Below are 14,337 nucleotides of genomic sequence, written 5' to 3' on the forward strand. Positions count from 1 at the left end.
TCGATGATCGAGAAGGTCTCGATGTGAGAAGAAGGAAGAGAGGCAAGAGCTCAAGCTTGGGGATGCCCAAGGCACCCCAAGTAAATATTCAAGGAGACTCAAGCGTCTAAGCTTGGGGATGCCCCGGAAGGCATCCCCTCTTTCTTCAACAAATATCGGTATGTTTTCGGATTCGTTTCGTTCATGCGATATGTGCAAATCTTGGAGCGTCTTTTGCATTTAGTTTTCATTTTTCTTTTATGCACCATGCTGGTATGAGATAGTCCTTGGTTGATTTATAGAATGCTCTTTGCACTTCACTTATATCTTTTGAGTATGGCTTTATAGAATGCTTCATGTGCTTCACTTATATCATTTGAAGTTTGGATTGCCTGTTTCTCTTCACATAGAAAACCGCCATTTGTAGAATGCTCTTTTGCTTCACTTATATTTGTTAGAGCGTGGGCATATCTTTTGTAGAAAGAATTAAACTCTCTTGCTTCACTTATATCTATTTAGAGAGATGACAGGAACTGGTCATTCACATGGTTAGTCATAAAATCCTACATAAAACTTGTAGATCACTGAATATGATATGTTTGATTCCTTGCAATAGTTTTGCGATATAAAGATGGTGATATTAGAGTCATGCTAGTGGGTAGTTGTGGATTGTAGAAATACTTGTGTTGAGGTTTGTGATTCCCGTAGCATGCACGTATGGTGAACCGTTATGTAACGAAGTCGGAGCATGAGGTATTTATTGATTGTCTTCCTTATGAGTGGCGGTCGGGGACGAGCGATGGTCTTTTCCTACCAATCTATCCCCCTAGGGGCATGCGTAGTAGTACTTTGCTTCGAGGGCTAATAAACTTTTGCAATAAGTATATGAGTTCTTTATGACTAATGTGAGTCCATGGATTATACGCACTCTCACCCTTCCATCATTGCTAGCCTCTTCGGTACCGTGCATTGCCCTTTCTCACCTCGAGAGTTGGTGCAAACTTCGCCGGTGCATCCAAACCCCGTGATACGATACGCTCTATCACACATAAACCTCCTTATATCTTCCTCAAAACAGCCACCATACCTACCTATCATGGCATTTCCATAGCCATTCCGAGATATATTGCCATGCAACTTCCATCATCATCATATACATGACTTGAGCATTTATTGTCATATTGCTTTGCATGATCGTAAGATAGCTAGCATGATGTTTTCATGGCTTGTCCGTTTTTGATGTCATTGCTATGCTAGATCATTGCACATCCCGGTACACCGCCGGAGGCATTCATATAGAGTCATATCTTTGTTCTAGTATCGAGTTGTAATATTGAGTTGTAAGTAAATAAAAGTGTGATGATCATCATTATTAGAGAATTGCCCCAGTGAGGAAAGGATGATGGAGACTATGATTCCCCCACAAGTCGGGATGAGACTCCGGACGAAAAAAAAAATAAAAAAAAGAGAAAGGCCAAAAAAAAACAAGAAAAAAAGAGAAGGCCCAAAAAAATGAGAGAAAAAGAGAGAAGGGGCAATGTTACTATCCTTTTACCACACTTGTGCTTCAGAGTAGCACCATGTTATTCATATAGAGAGTCTCTTGAGTTATCACTTTCATATACTAGTGGGAATTTTCATTATAGAACTTGGCTTGTATATTCCGATGATGGGCTTCCTCAAATGCCCGAGGTCTTCATGAGCAAGCAAGTTGGATGCACACCCACTTAGTTTCAGTTTGAGCTTTCATATACTTATAGCTCTTAGTGCATCCGTTGCATGGCAATCCCTACTCCTCACATTGACATCAATTGATGGGCATCTCCATAGCCCGTTGATTAGCCGCGTCGATGTGAGACTTTCTCCTTTTTTGTCTTCTCCACATAACCCCCATCATCATATTCTATTCCTCCTATAGTGCTATATCCATGGCTTGCGCTCATGTATTGCGTGAGGGTTGAAAAAGCTGAAGCACGTTAAAAAGTATGAACCAATTGCTCGTCTTGTCATCGGGGTTGTGCATGATTTGAATATTTTGTGTGGTGAAGATGGAGCATAGCCAGACTATATGATTTTGTAGGGATAACTTTCTTTGGCCATGTTATTTTGAAAAGACATGATTGCTTTATTAGTAGGCTTGAAGTATTATTGTTTTTATGTCAAATGATAGACTATTGCTTTGAATCACTCGTGTCTTAATATTCATGCCATGATTAGATATGTGATCAAGATTATGCTAGGTAGCATTCCACATCAAAAATTATCTTTTTATCATTTACCTACTCGAGGACGAGCAGGAATTAAGCTTGGGGATGCTGATACGTCTCCGTCGTATCTATAATTTTTGATTGTTCCATGCCAATATTCTACAACTTTCATATACTTTTGGCAACTTTTTATACTATTTTTGGGACTAACATATTGATCCAGTGCCCAGTGCCAGTTCCTGTTTGTTGCATGTAATTTATGTTTCACAGGAACCCAATATCAAACGGAGTCCAAACGGGATAAAAACGGACAGAGAATTATTTTGGAATATTTATGATTTTTGAGAAGTAAAATCAACGCGAGACGGTGCCCGAGGGGGCCACGAGGCAGGGGGGCAGGCGCGCCCTGGACCCTCGTGGGCACCCCGTAAGGCGGTTGACGCTCTTCTTTTGCCGCAAGAAAGCTAATTTTATGAGAAAAATCTGGGCGAAAGATTCAACCCAATCGGAGTTACGGATCTCCGGATATAAAAGAAACGGTGAAAGGGCAGCAGACGAGAATGGAGAAACAGAGAGAGACAGAGAGACAGATCCAATCTCGGAGGGGCTCTCGCCCCTCCCATGCCATGAAGACCAAGGACCAGAGGGGAAACCCTTCTCCCATCTAGGGAGGAGGTCAAGGAAGAAGAAGAAGGAGGGGGGCTCTTTCTCCCTCGCTTCCGGTGGTGCCGGAGTGCCACCGGGGGCCATCATCATCACCGCAATCTTCACCAACAACTTCACCGCCATCATCACCAACTCTTCCCCCCTCTATGCAGCGGTGTAACCTCTCTCTTACCCGCTGTAATCTCTACTTAAACATGGTGCACAACGCTATATATTATTTCCCAATGATGTATGGCTATCCTATGATGTTTGATTAGATCCGTTTTGTCCTATGGGTTATTTGATGATCAAGATTGGTTTGAGTTGCTTGTTTTATTATTGGTGCTGTCATATGGTGCTCTCCGTGTCGCGCAAGCGTGAGGGATTCCCGCTGTAGGGTTTAAAATATGTTCATGATTTGCTTATGGTGGGTGGCGTGAGTGACAGAAGCATAGACCCGAGTAAGTAGGTTGTTTGCGTATGGGATAAAGAGGACTTGATGCTTTAATGCTATGGTTGGGTTTTACCTTAATGATCTTTAGTAGTCGCGGATGCTTGCTAGAGTTCCAATCATAAGTGCATATGATCCAAGTAGAGAAAGTATGTTAGCTTATGCCTCTCCCTCAAATAAAATTGCAATAATGATTAACGGTCTAGTTATCGATTGCCTAGGGGCAAATAACTTTCTTGTAACAAAAAGCTCCCTACTAAAACTAATTTAGTTGTGTCTTTATCTAAACAGCCCCTACTTTTTATTTACGCTCTTTTTATATTCTTGCAAACCTATCCAAAAACACCTACAAAGTACTTCTAGTTTCATACTTGTTCTAGGTAAAGCGAGCGTTAAGCGTGCGTAGAGTTGTATCGGTGGTCGATAGAACTTAAGGGAATATTTGTTCTACCTTTAGCTCCTCGTTGGGTTTGACACTCTTACTTATCGAAAACTGTTGCGATCCCCTATACTTGTGGGTTATCACACAGCTACAGCCATCGCCATCGCTAGTCATGACAAAAGGCCGAGACAGGGTTTTCACCCAAGCTCCCAGCACACCCTTGACTACACATCAATCCACACTGACGTCGACAAGCCCACCCATCATCACCACTACCAACGAACCTGCCCGCGGACGAAGAAGCACCAAACAACCACAATAGCCGGCCGCACCACGCAGAGACTACCCGTAGCCAAACTCCGGCGCGAGGCGCCAAATCCATCAACTATCAACCGGAAGAAGGACCGCCGGACGCAGTGCGAGCCACCATGCCCTACCAAGCACCATGCCGGCAAGGGGTAGAGAGCGCTGCCCGAGGCCAGGAGCCACCATGGATCCGGCCGCAATCACGCATCAAGCGTGTCAACGTGCACCATGCACACCACCAAGCACTCACCGAGGACAGATATGAAATGCCCGCGGAGCCACACTTCCTCGTCACCAAGGGCCGCTTCCACACCTTGCCAACAAACAGCGCGGTAGCACCACCATCACCGCCGAGCCCCTTGCACGCCCAGCGCCTTGTCCATGCTGCCCACGCAGCAGATCCGCGTTGCCTGGACCTCCCGCATGCCCAGGACGCTCGTTTGGGCCCACTGCAAGCAGATCCGCGCCAGCCAGATCCCTCAAGGCGCCTCCCCTCGCCGGAGCACCAGATCCCCGCAGGCCGCCATAATCCATGCTCCCCTTGCATCCCTCGGACACTCCTCCCCAACCAGCGCCTCCCCATGCCGCGTCGCCCCTTGCTGGCTCCCCTGCCGGCGCTCCAGGTCGCTGCGCCCCTCAAATCGCCGGGACACGGCCGCTCCGACGCAGCGACGGTGCACAGCCCCTGCGCACGCCTCCTCTTGCTGAACCGCGACCAGTCCCTACTAGTGCGTGCATTGGTACGAGGACCGCCAGACGCAGTGCGAGCCACCATGCCCTACCAAGCACCATGCTGGCAAGGGGTAGAGCGCGCTGCTCGAGGCCGGGAGCCACCATGGATCCGGCCGCAATCACGCATCAAGCGTGTTAACGTGCACCATGCACACCTCCAAGCACTCACCGAGGACAGATCTGAAATGCCCGCGGAGCCACAGTACTTCCTCGTCGCCACGGGCCGCTTGCACACCCTGCCAACAAATAGCGCGGTAGCACCACCATCACCGCCGAGCCCCTTGCACGCCCAGCGCCTTGTCCATGGTGCCCACGCAGCAGATCCGTGTTGCCTGGACCTCCCGCATGCCCAGGACGCTTGTTTGGGCCCACTGCAAGCAGATCCGCGCCAGCCAGATCCCTCAAGGCGCCTCCCCTCGCCGGAGCACCAGATCCCAGCAGGCCGCCATAATCTGTGCTCCCCTTGCATCCCTCGGACACTCCTCTCCAACCCGCGCCTCCCCATGCCGCGTCGCCCCTTGCTGGCTCCCCTGCCGGCGCTCCAGGTCGCTGCGCCCCTTAAATCGCCAGGACACGGCCGCTCCGACGCAGCAACGGTGCACAGCCCCTGCGCACGCCTCCCCGTGCTGAACCGCGACCAGTCCCTACTAGTGCGTGCATTAGTACGAGGACCGCCGGACGCAGTGCGAGCCACCATGCCCTACCAAGCACCATGCCGGCAAGGGGTAGAGAGCGCTGCCCGAGGCCAGGAGCCACCATGGATCCGGCCGCAATCACGCATCAAGCGTGTCAATGTGCACCATGCACGCCACCAAACACTCACCGAGGACAGATCTGAAATGCCCGCGGAGCCACAGTACTTCCTCGTCGCCACGGGCCGCTTGCACACCCTGCCAACAAATAGCGCGGTAGCACCACCATCACCGCCGAGCCCCTTGCACGCCCAGCGCCTTGTCCATGGTGCCCACGCAGTTGATCCGCGTTGCCTGGACCTCCCGCATGCCCAGGACGCTCGTTTGGGCCCACTGCAAGCATATCCTCGCCATCCAGATCCCTCAAGGCGCCTCCCCTCGCCGGAGCACCAGATCCCCGCAGGCCGCCATAATCCGTGCTCCCCTTGCATCCCTCAGACACTCCTCCCAAACCCGCGCCTTCCCATGCCGCGTCGCCCCTTGCTGGCTCCCCTGCCGGCGCTCCAGGTCACTGCACCCCTCAAATCGCTGGGACACGGCCGCTCCTACGCAGCAACGGTGCACAGCCCCTGTGCACGCCTCCCCGTGCTGAACCCCGACCAGTCCCTACTAGTGCGTGCCTTGGTACGAGGACCGCCGGACGCAGTGCGAGCCACCATGCCCTACCAAGCACCATGCCGGCAAGGGGTAGAGAGCGCTGCCCGAGGCCAGGAGCCACCATGGATCCGGCCGCAATCACGCATCAAGCGTGTCAACGTGCACCATGCACACCACCAAGCACTCACCGAGGACAGATCTGAAATGCCCGCGGAGCCACACTTCCTCGTCACCACGGGCCGTTTGCACACCCTGCCAACAAACAGCGCGGTAGCACCACCATCAACGCCGAGCCCCTTGCACGCCCAGCGCCTTGTCCATGCTGCCCACGCAGCAGATCCGCGTTGCCTGGACCTCCCGCATGCCCAGGACACTCGTTTGGGCCCACTGCAAGCATATCCTCGCCATCCAGATCCCTCAAGGCGCCTCCCCTCGCCGGAGCACAAGATCCCCGCAGGCCGCCATAATCCATGCTCCCCTTGCATCCCTCGGACACTCCTCCCCAACCCGCGCCTCCCCATGCCGTGTCGCCCCTTGCTGGCTCCCCTGCCGGCGCTCCAGGTCGCTGCGCCCCTCAAATCGCCGGGACACGGCCACCCCGACGCAGCAACGGTGCACAGCCCATGCGCACGCCTCCCCGTGCTGAACCGCGACCAATCCCTACTAGTGCGTGCATTGGTACGAAGGCAGCGCCCGAGATCCCACCGTGGCTAGTAGCTTGCGCTGCCGTAGCACCAACAGTAGGAGGAAATGGCCCGCCGCCGCCGAGCCGCACGGGCTTTGCCAAGGCGGCGGCGAGGGGAGGAAGAGAGGAAGGGCTTTGACTGTCGGTGGCTAGGGTGCCCCCTGGCCCCCCGCGGGAGCGACCGAAGGGGCGTACAGATATAATGTGCCCCAAGTTGCCAAGTCGAAGCATCATTTGTCATTGATACCACACCTGACGCTAGGAATTGATGGCCGAACTGCCGATTGGACGGGAATTATTCCCTTGCTCTCTCCGCATCTGGCGTTTGTGATGCCCGAAATCCCTACTGCCGGTGGAGCTGGGGCGCGCATGAGCTTGCTGGCGGGGGCGGCACAAACGTTAATGAAGTTTTCTTATTTGGCTTGAATGGTAGTTTTGATTAGGGGTGTGCTGAGTGCTGTTTAGAGGTTATCATTGGGACTCTGCTCATGTTCTGTTTCTTTCGAAAAGGAAGGCATGTGCATCCTCGGATGCGTACAACCATAGCTTTATTAAGAAGATATCGTAGACCAAGACCGAACAAATCGACTTAGAGAAGAAAAAAAGGAGAATCCTAGAGCAGCATTGTGAACCAGCTTAGTGAAAACCCTTTTTTCCATAGGTTTCCATACACCAGCCACCGCAGAATGTGTCCCAAGTCCTAACGGACAAGTACAGTGCTCCTACAGAACGGTGGCAAGAAGGGTCGCAACATGGGACCAAAGTCGTTCCTTACACAACAGAGGACATATACCTCATCTGTCTCAGCAGAGAAAGCTTTTGCAGACAAAGCTTTTCTATCATCCCACGCCTCTTGTTCCTGATGTCTCCTATTCTCAGTTATCTATATGTAACTTTATGTTGACGGTGCATATGCCTATGCATTGCTAGTTGCTAGTTAGCCCGCTCCCCTTCCGTTGCCTTGTTTGAGCAAGCTAGTGGGTAACTTGGAATAGGAGAGAAAAGTGGTGAAACCCATGAAGCCAAATAAAGCCCACTGGCCTCGACCCTATATATCTATAAAATTCAAAGGTATTTAAACTAAGTTGTATGTGGTTATTTGAGAACACTTATGAGTTATTTCCAAACAATTCCAGGACATATTTCTTGGTGGAAGATATAAATCATTGCATTTATTTCTTTCACCATAAATCATTGCACTTATGTGTACAATATAGACATGTTTCATGTACATGTGTTTCAATATATTTCAAATGGGTGGTGGACTTATATAACCAACGACATGGAATGCATATACTGCAATTTTTTTTGTAAGAGGTGTGCACTGTGTTTTCAATCTGATAAATCGATGTTCCAATCGAAAAGTGTGATGCAGTGAAAACTGATAAACATTTTAGAACTTAAATAGTGTCTACATATATGGATTTGTCTCCCTTTTACTAGGAAGAGACATGTTCCCGGTTTCACTAGTAAAATTGCTCACAAGTTCAGGATCCAACATGTTTGAGCCAGACATCACCTTTCAACACCCCACGCCTGAAGCTCAGATCACAACTTCTCCCGAAACCATTCAAGGAGTTAACAAATACAAAATTAAGTTGATCATGGGTAATTTACATTTTAACAATGCGCAAATGCCCTCGATCTACGGAACAGTAAACCTCTCATGAAGTATATTCCACGACAAACATGGTCTTAATGATGTTGGCACCATCGGAGGTGACCTCCTCTGGCAGGCTATGAGGCGGTATCTAGACCTGGAACACCACCTCCTCTCCAGTGTTGCGCTAGAGAACCATAATGTTCAACACCATATTTTAAATTATACACAAAACCCAACAGTTCAACAAAATATAGATGAGCAATTGTCCAGATAATATGGATTTTTTCTCATTACCAAATTGTTTTGGGGAATTACAAGGTCAGAACCCAACATGCATCACCTTCCAAAACCATTCCGTCAGTAAACTGACCCAAAATACGCAGACCATGTGAGGAATCCAGATTCTAACAGCGCGCAAAAGCTCCTACTTTCCTGTGCTACATGCAACAAGAAGCATCTCTTGACCTGATCTCTAACCCACAATGACCAGAGGCTCGTCGGCGGTGTACCCTTTAGAGGTGATATCCTTCGGCAGGCCGCCGCGTAGTATCTGGACCTGGAACACCACCTCCTCTCTGGTGCGAGTCACAAGCTCGAAGACACAGGCATCGTTGACCTGCAGCCGGTTGTCGACAGCGAAGTCCATCCAATCTGCATCCAGCCTTTTCGTCTTCAAGTCACCACAGTAGCGCATGGCCCATGACCTCCCACGGCAGATGAGGGTGGCGGAAGTGCGCTCCTCCGGGAGGTGCTTGTGGAAGCGGCCTGGAATGTACTGGACACAAAGCAACATCATAATAGTAGTAAACGGGTCATTTCTGCAACTACTGAGTATTTGAAGAATTTGTTGCTGTCTCATACCAGCTGAAACGGCTTCTGAACATGAGATCTCGACAGGATGATGGTGAAGAAGGGGTGGCTGCAGGAGAGTGGGGTGGTCTCACAATCCTCGCTCGCATCTGGAGCTGGCGACAGTGTGTCGTCGCAAGGCTCTACTTTTGGTTTGATGATGTGTGCATCCGGCAGCTGCTTTGATGGACATACAGGGGTCTCCATCTGAAAAAATCAAAGCGATCAACTACCCACTGTTAATGTCAACTCCATGCAGATTTTGTGACCCAGTTCTTTCTTTTCATATGTCATAGAGGAAAAACTTCCTATGAATCTGTACTACAGAAAAAGCTTTGATCTTGACAGTGAACATGACAGTGAAACAGGGAGGAGGAGTACTTGCTCATCTTTCACCTGATCAGGCAAGGAAGAGGCCCCTTGTACATCTGCCAAGGGCAAATTAGCAACAAATCAATCTCTCCTGATGTAACTATCAATCTAATTAGTAATGAAGAACATTATAGTAGAATTCCATACTGGAGAAATGGTGAAAGTACTATGAGAACGCAGAATAAGATCTGAAAGTGCACATCAGGCTGTCTGACTGGTTTTTTTAAATAGTTGCAGTGGTTTTCCCACATTATCTGTAATACTGTTGTCACAAAGCCTGGGACTAAATTTTGGAACATTAATTTCTGTTGATCTGTAGTTACGTTTAAAAACCATTGTAGTTCCTTGGCAATGGCATCCTAGAGCAGCGGCGCGTTTTCTTGGACAAATCCATTTTAATTATTTCTGGATTTCACAAACAGTTTAATCAGCAACATGGAAAATCACATGGCACCGGACTGACTCAGTTAGATCAAATATTGAAGAACGTAGCAACAAAAGCTAAGAATCCTCATTTCAGGATTAACTGTATACAATGTGTGACTACTCTTCCACATCATTTTAAACTTATTCCATTTGAACTAGACAAACTTGCACAGCATATGTCACAGGGTTCAATCTGTAATTGAATGTTAGAGGATAGGCAGGGAGGTCGAACATTTCTTAAGAGAGGGTGTAATTCAACATGAATGATGCATCTGAAAAATAAACATGGATAATTAACGTTTAAGTAAGGAAGAATTCACAAAAAGGAATATGAATTCAAAAACAAAGAGAGAGTATAACCAGTCAAAACTGAAACAGCAGCAAGCAAAAGCATTTTATTGACACACATTCAAGATAGATTAGCAAGCAGGCAACTCATGCAGTAAATATTTGGATCTCCAGAATTGTTAACCAAGTAGCTGACAAGTACAATCGATGTAATCAAATCATGGCATGACATAAATAGAGCCATGTGTTTCGATAAGATGGTATGAGGATACTCTCAAGTATGAAAAGCACGTACCAGACGATTCCACAATATGTTTGCATCCTACGTCGTCCTGCAAGAGAGCATTCAGTGATTAGGCTTACTAAGTTCCCCTCAACCCATACCGCTTGCTGTTATACTAGAGACAACGAGCTGTTGAAGAGTTCACTCTAGGAATGCTTTCTAAATAATTGTATCACCAGCGAAATAGAGGGTTTACAGTGCACTAGAGGAAAATTGCTGATTATCATTTTGTAATTAGAAATTGGGGTTATTACTTTGTATAGTAACCATCGAGTTTCCACACCATTACTTCAGTAACACTCAAAGATGAAAGCTTGGAAACTCTTCTCTAACTACTGAATTAACAGGGCTTGCAAGCGTTCCGCCAAACAGAAGATTGAAGCAAGAAAGTGACCAATCAAGCTACACACGAATATAACTCCATGATTAGGCTTACTGATCCAGACAGAACAAGCTATTCAAGAGTTCGCTCCAGGAATGCTTCTGTTGTGAACAGTAGTACTGAAGAAATAGCAGGTTTGCAGTGTCTGTAGTATGTACTAGAGCAGAAAGAGGAACAATGGCTGGTAGTTGTAGGGCATCTAATCAAATTTGGACTTGAGATTGTTGGTTTTCAGTAAGACCAATCTTGCTCGTTTTCAGTTCAGACAGATGAGTGAGACCACTAGCAGCAGCCAGTGAGTGCAAGTGATTAGCAGGCATTCTGTCGAACAGAAGCTTGACAGGCGGCCACACAAGAGAATCCCAAATCGGAGCGGCGCGCGTACAAGGGATGGGGAATGTCTCACCGGCGGCCCGCCTTGGCACGGCGGCGGGTGCTGGGAAGAGGGCAATGGCGACGGTGAGTGCGGGGCCGTGGCGGGGAGCGCAGGAGCCTGGCCCTTGCGGCGCTCGAGCTCGCGGCGTACGGCTAGGAGCTTGCGGCGATACGTCCTGCCGCCGTCGGGGAGGCGGGCGGCGATGCCTCCGTGGATGCTGGCCTGCATGCGCTGCAGCCTCGCCTGCAGCGCCTGGTCCGGGAGATGGCGCAGCTCGTCGCTGGCGACCACCGCCTCCGCGTCCTCGTCCGCCGGGGAGCCGCCGGGGAGCGCGGGCTCCGTCGAAGCCGCAGCCATTCCGTAAACACCCAGAGAGAGATGCGGAATGCGGAGAGACGGAGGGAGGGGTGTGGGAGGAAGACGGCCGGACTGACGAGACGGAGCGAGAGGGGAATCGTTAGAGTCCGACTAGGAAAGCGGACGCGTCCGTGCGTGCATAGTGACCTATCACGTTTCAGAAAACATCTTTAATAATTAAATTAAATATATTACGGAACCTTAAATCCATACTATTACATACAGCGTCAAACCTAATCTAAACGGAGCTCGTCCATCTCTGTCATGCTCATGTTCGGCAGCCGGTGCGCCCCTCGAAATGTTGCTTCGATCGCCGGCAAAATACAGTAGGGCATGAGACACGCACCGACTCACCACCGTCCACGCGGATATTTGAGAGGGATTTAAGGCACTCGGCTGTAGATGATCAGTCCCACGTAGGAAAAACGTCTGTCAAGCTTGTCAGCAAACAGTGACCAATCTTTATCTTTATCTTTACCTAATATTAAAGGGAGGAACGTTTCTTCATTTTTTTGGTCACATAAGCGTTTTGTACGTTGTCATCTTAGGAGTTTGTACGTCGTCTGTTTAAAAAAAAAGAAACGTTTTGTACGTTGTCATCTCAGGAGTTTGTACGTCGTCTGTTTAAAAAAAAGAAAAAATTGACGAAGACACAACGTCTTTGGTGGAGAATCAAGCATGTATAACCATCTAGCCAACACAACGTCTTTGGTGGAGAAGCAGAAGTTCCCTTATTATTGAACCGACGGTAGCTCGCCTCGCTGCAGGCAGCAGTTTTGTGGGCCGGCCCATTTGAAAGGATGACGTCCACCTAATTTTATTATTTTGTTTGTAGATTTCTGTTTCTATTTATCTCTTATGTTTTTCTCATTTTCCTTTTTTTTCCTATTTATGTTTTTATAGTATTCATCGCAATTTAAAAAATGTTCTTGATGTACAAGAAAAACTTACAGTGTGTATTAAAAAAATAGTGATCAAAACATATATTTGAAGAAAATGTTAATCAAGTATTTAAATAATGTTAAACATACATAAAAATGTTTCCGCTGTATGTGGACATCAATACATATATTTCATGAAATTTTAATCATGTATTTTTTTTAAATTAACCCGTATAATCAAATATTTCATATGTACACAAAAGATATACAATATGTAGAAAAAACTAGACATCATAACGTATATCTTAAAAAGATGTTAATCATATATTATAAAAATGTTAAACATGTATGAAATTATGTGCAATGTGTATTACAAAATGTAGACATGTGTTGAAAAAAAGTAGACATCAAACATTTATTTAAAAATGTAATTATCCATTTGAAAAATGTTTAACATGTATAAAGAAAAGTTCCTGATATATACAAACAAATGCAAAATGTGTAAGAGAAAACATAGACAGTAAAACATATATTAAAATAATGTTAACCATGTATTTAAAAAATGTTAGACATATGCAATAAAATTGTTCCTTATGTATAATCAAAATGTACATTATGCATGAAAGAAGTAGACAAGTGTTGAAAAACTAAAAATAGAAAAATGATTAAAACCTGAAAGGAAAAAAGTGAAGGTAATCATAAGTAAACAGAGGAAAAAAATACTGAAATTGGAAGAATAAAATACGAAAAAGGAAAGCCGAAAAACTGAACAAAAACCAGGTTGCAGGCAATGGGAGAAACCGAAAAAATAAAAATATACAGCGTTGGGCCAGCACACTATTTCCTACGCGTAGGCCATTCCTTAGGAATCAGTACGAGAGAGAAATAACTATCGCGGTCTTATTCTGGAAGAGAGTTTTCTTTCAAAAAACAAAAAACTGTTCGCTCTACAAGCCCACTGAGTTTGTTTTGCCATTCTGTCATACATTACTTGCCTTTTCTTCATTAGGCCGCACGTCCCTATTCTGGATGCGTTTTGGCTTTCGATGATGAAAGCATTCAACATCCAAACTGTTCTTGCTCTCACGTACAAAATAAGCCTACAATCAAAAGAAAAATATATTAAAAAATTTAGAAGATAAGTAATTCAGGCAAGGGACAAAACCAACTCTATGCCCAAGAGTTCATGGAGTACATGTCGGACCCCCATCATCCATCTCCGATATGTCCTTGCCTCATACAAATACAGACAAATGCACTAATTATCGTGATCCTTTTCATTTTTTGATGAAAGTTCTCATTGATAACCTAGACATATGAAATCGTCCAGGAGTCGTGTCCAAGGCGGTAGCATTAGATAGGCGGGTGTGGACGTGTACAAGGTGTGTGCATGCACACGACATAGCATCACATCTTCATCAACTACCACGTCAACTAGCCGACTCCCGCACCGATGTGCTTCTATCTTGGGCGCCATCAGGGAGGAGCTCACCTCATTTGCCCCATAGCTGGCATCGTCCAGAGGCTGGTGTGTCGCGCTGGTGAATGTTCTGATGAACATGATAATTTTCTCTCCCGTTGCAACGCACGGGCATATGTGCTAGTCAATCCTTAAATGTGCTCTTTCACAAACAGATACCTTATGAGCAAATTTTCAAATCCATGCAATTACATACAATGTAAAATTTAGTCTAGTCTTCGTCGGTGCCCATCCTTGTGGTCTCCTTCCACACCCATGTCCCATGGTCGTGAGACCCCCAAAGTGATGTACCGGCCGCCGGCGAAAAAGAGTAGAACATGAGACACAGAACAATCCACATGGGACACGAGTCACCGTCGTCTCT

General features: G+C 47.1%; 1 protein-coding gene across 1 annotated transcript; it reads right to left on the reverse strand.

Moving 5' to 3' along the window:
* Window positions 1–8,518: 8,518 nt before the first annotated feature.
* On the reverse strand, window positions 8,519–11,703 carry LOC123167315 (B3 domain-containing protein Os06g0112300). Its single transcript, XM_044585161.1, has 5 exons — window positions 11,286–11,703; window positions 10,510–10,546; window positions 9,510–9,556; window positions 9,141–9,335; window positions 8,519–9,054 (listed from the first exon to the last, which is right to left on the reverse strand). Exons 1-5 carry the CDS (start codon window positions 11,610–11,612, stop codon window positions 8,752–8,754), a joined length of 909 nt encoding a protein of 302 aa, XP_044441096.1. The 5' UTR covers window positions 11,613–11,703; the 3' UTR covers window positions 8,519–8,751.
* Between the last annotated feature and the right edge of the window lie 2,634 nt (window positions 11,704–14,337).

The sequence above is a fragment of the Triticum aestivum genome, chromosome 7D (assembly GCF_018294505.1).
Source record: "Triticum aestivum cultivar Chinese Spring chromosome 7D, IWGSC CS RefSeq v2.1, whole genome shotgun sequence".
NCBI lineage: Eukaryota > Viridiplantae > Streptophyta > Magnoliopsida > Poales > Poaceae > Triticum > Triticum aestivum.

Bases quoted from the DNA above. Each gene is read 5' to 3' on its own strand.
- LOC123167315 (XM_044585161.1), bottom strand. From the start codon at position 11,612: ATGGCTGCGGCTTCGACGGAGCCCGCGCTCCCCGGCGGCTCCCCGGCG. The intron at 10,547-11,285 runs GTGAGACATTCC...GCTCTCTTGCAG, and splicing joins CGTGCCAAGGCGGGCCGCCG to GACGACGTAGGATGCAAACA. The intron at 9,557-10,509 runs GTACGTGCTTTT...TGCCCTTGGCAG, and splicing joins ACATATTGTGGAATCGTCTG to ATGTACAAGGGGCCTCTTCC.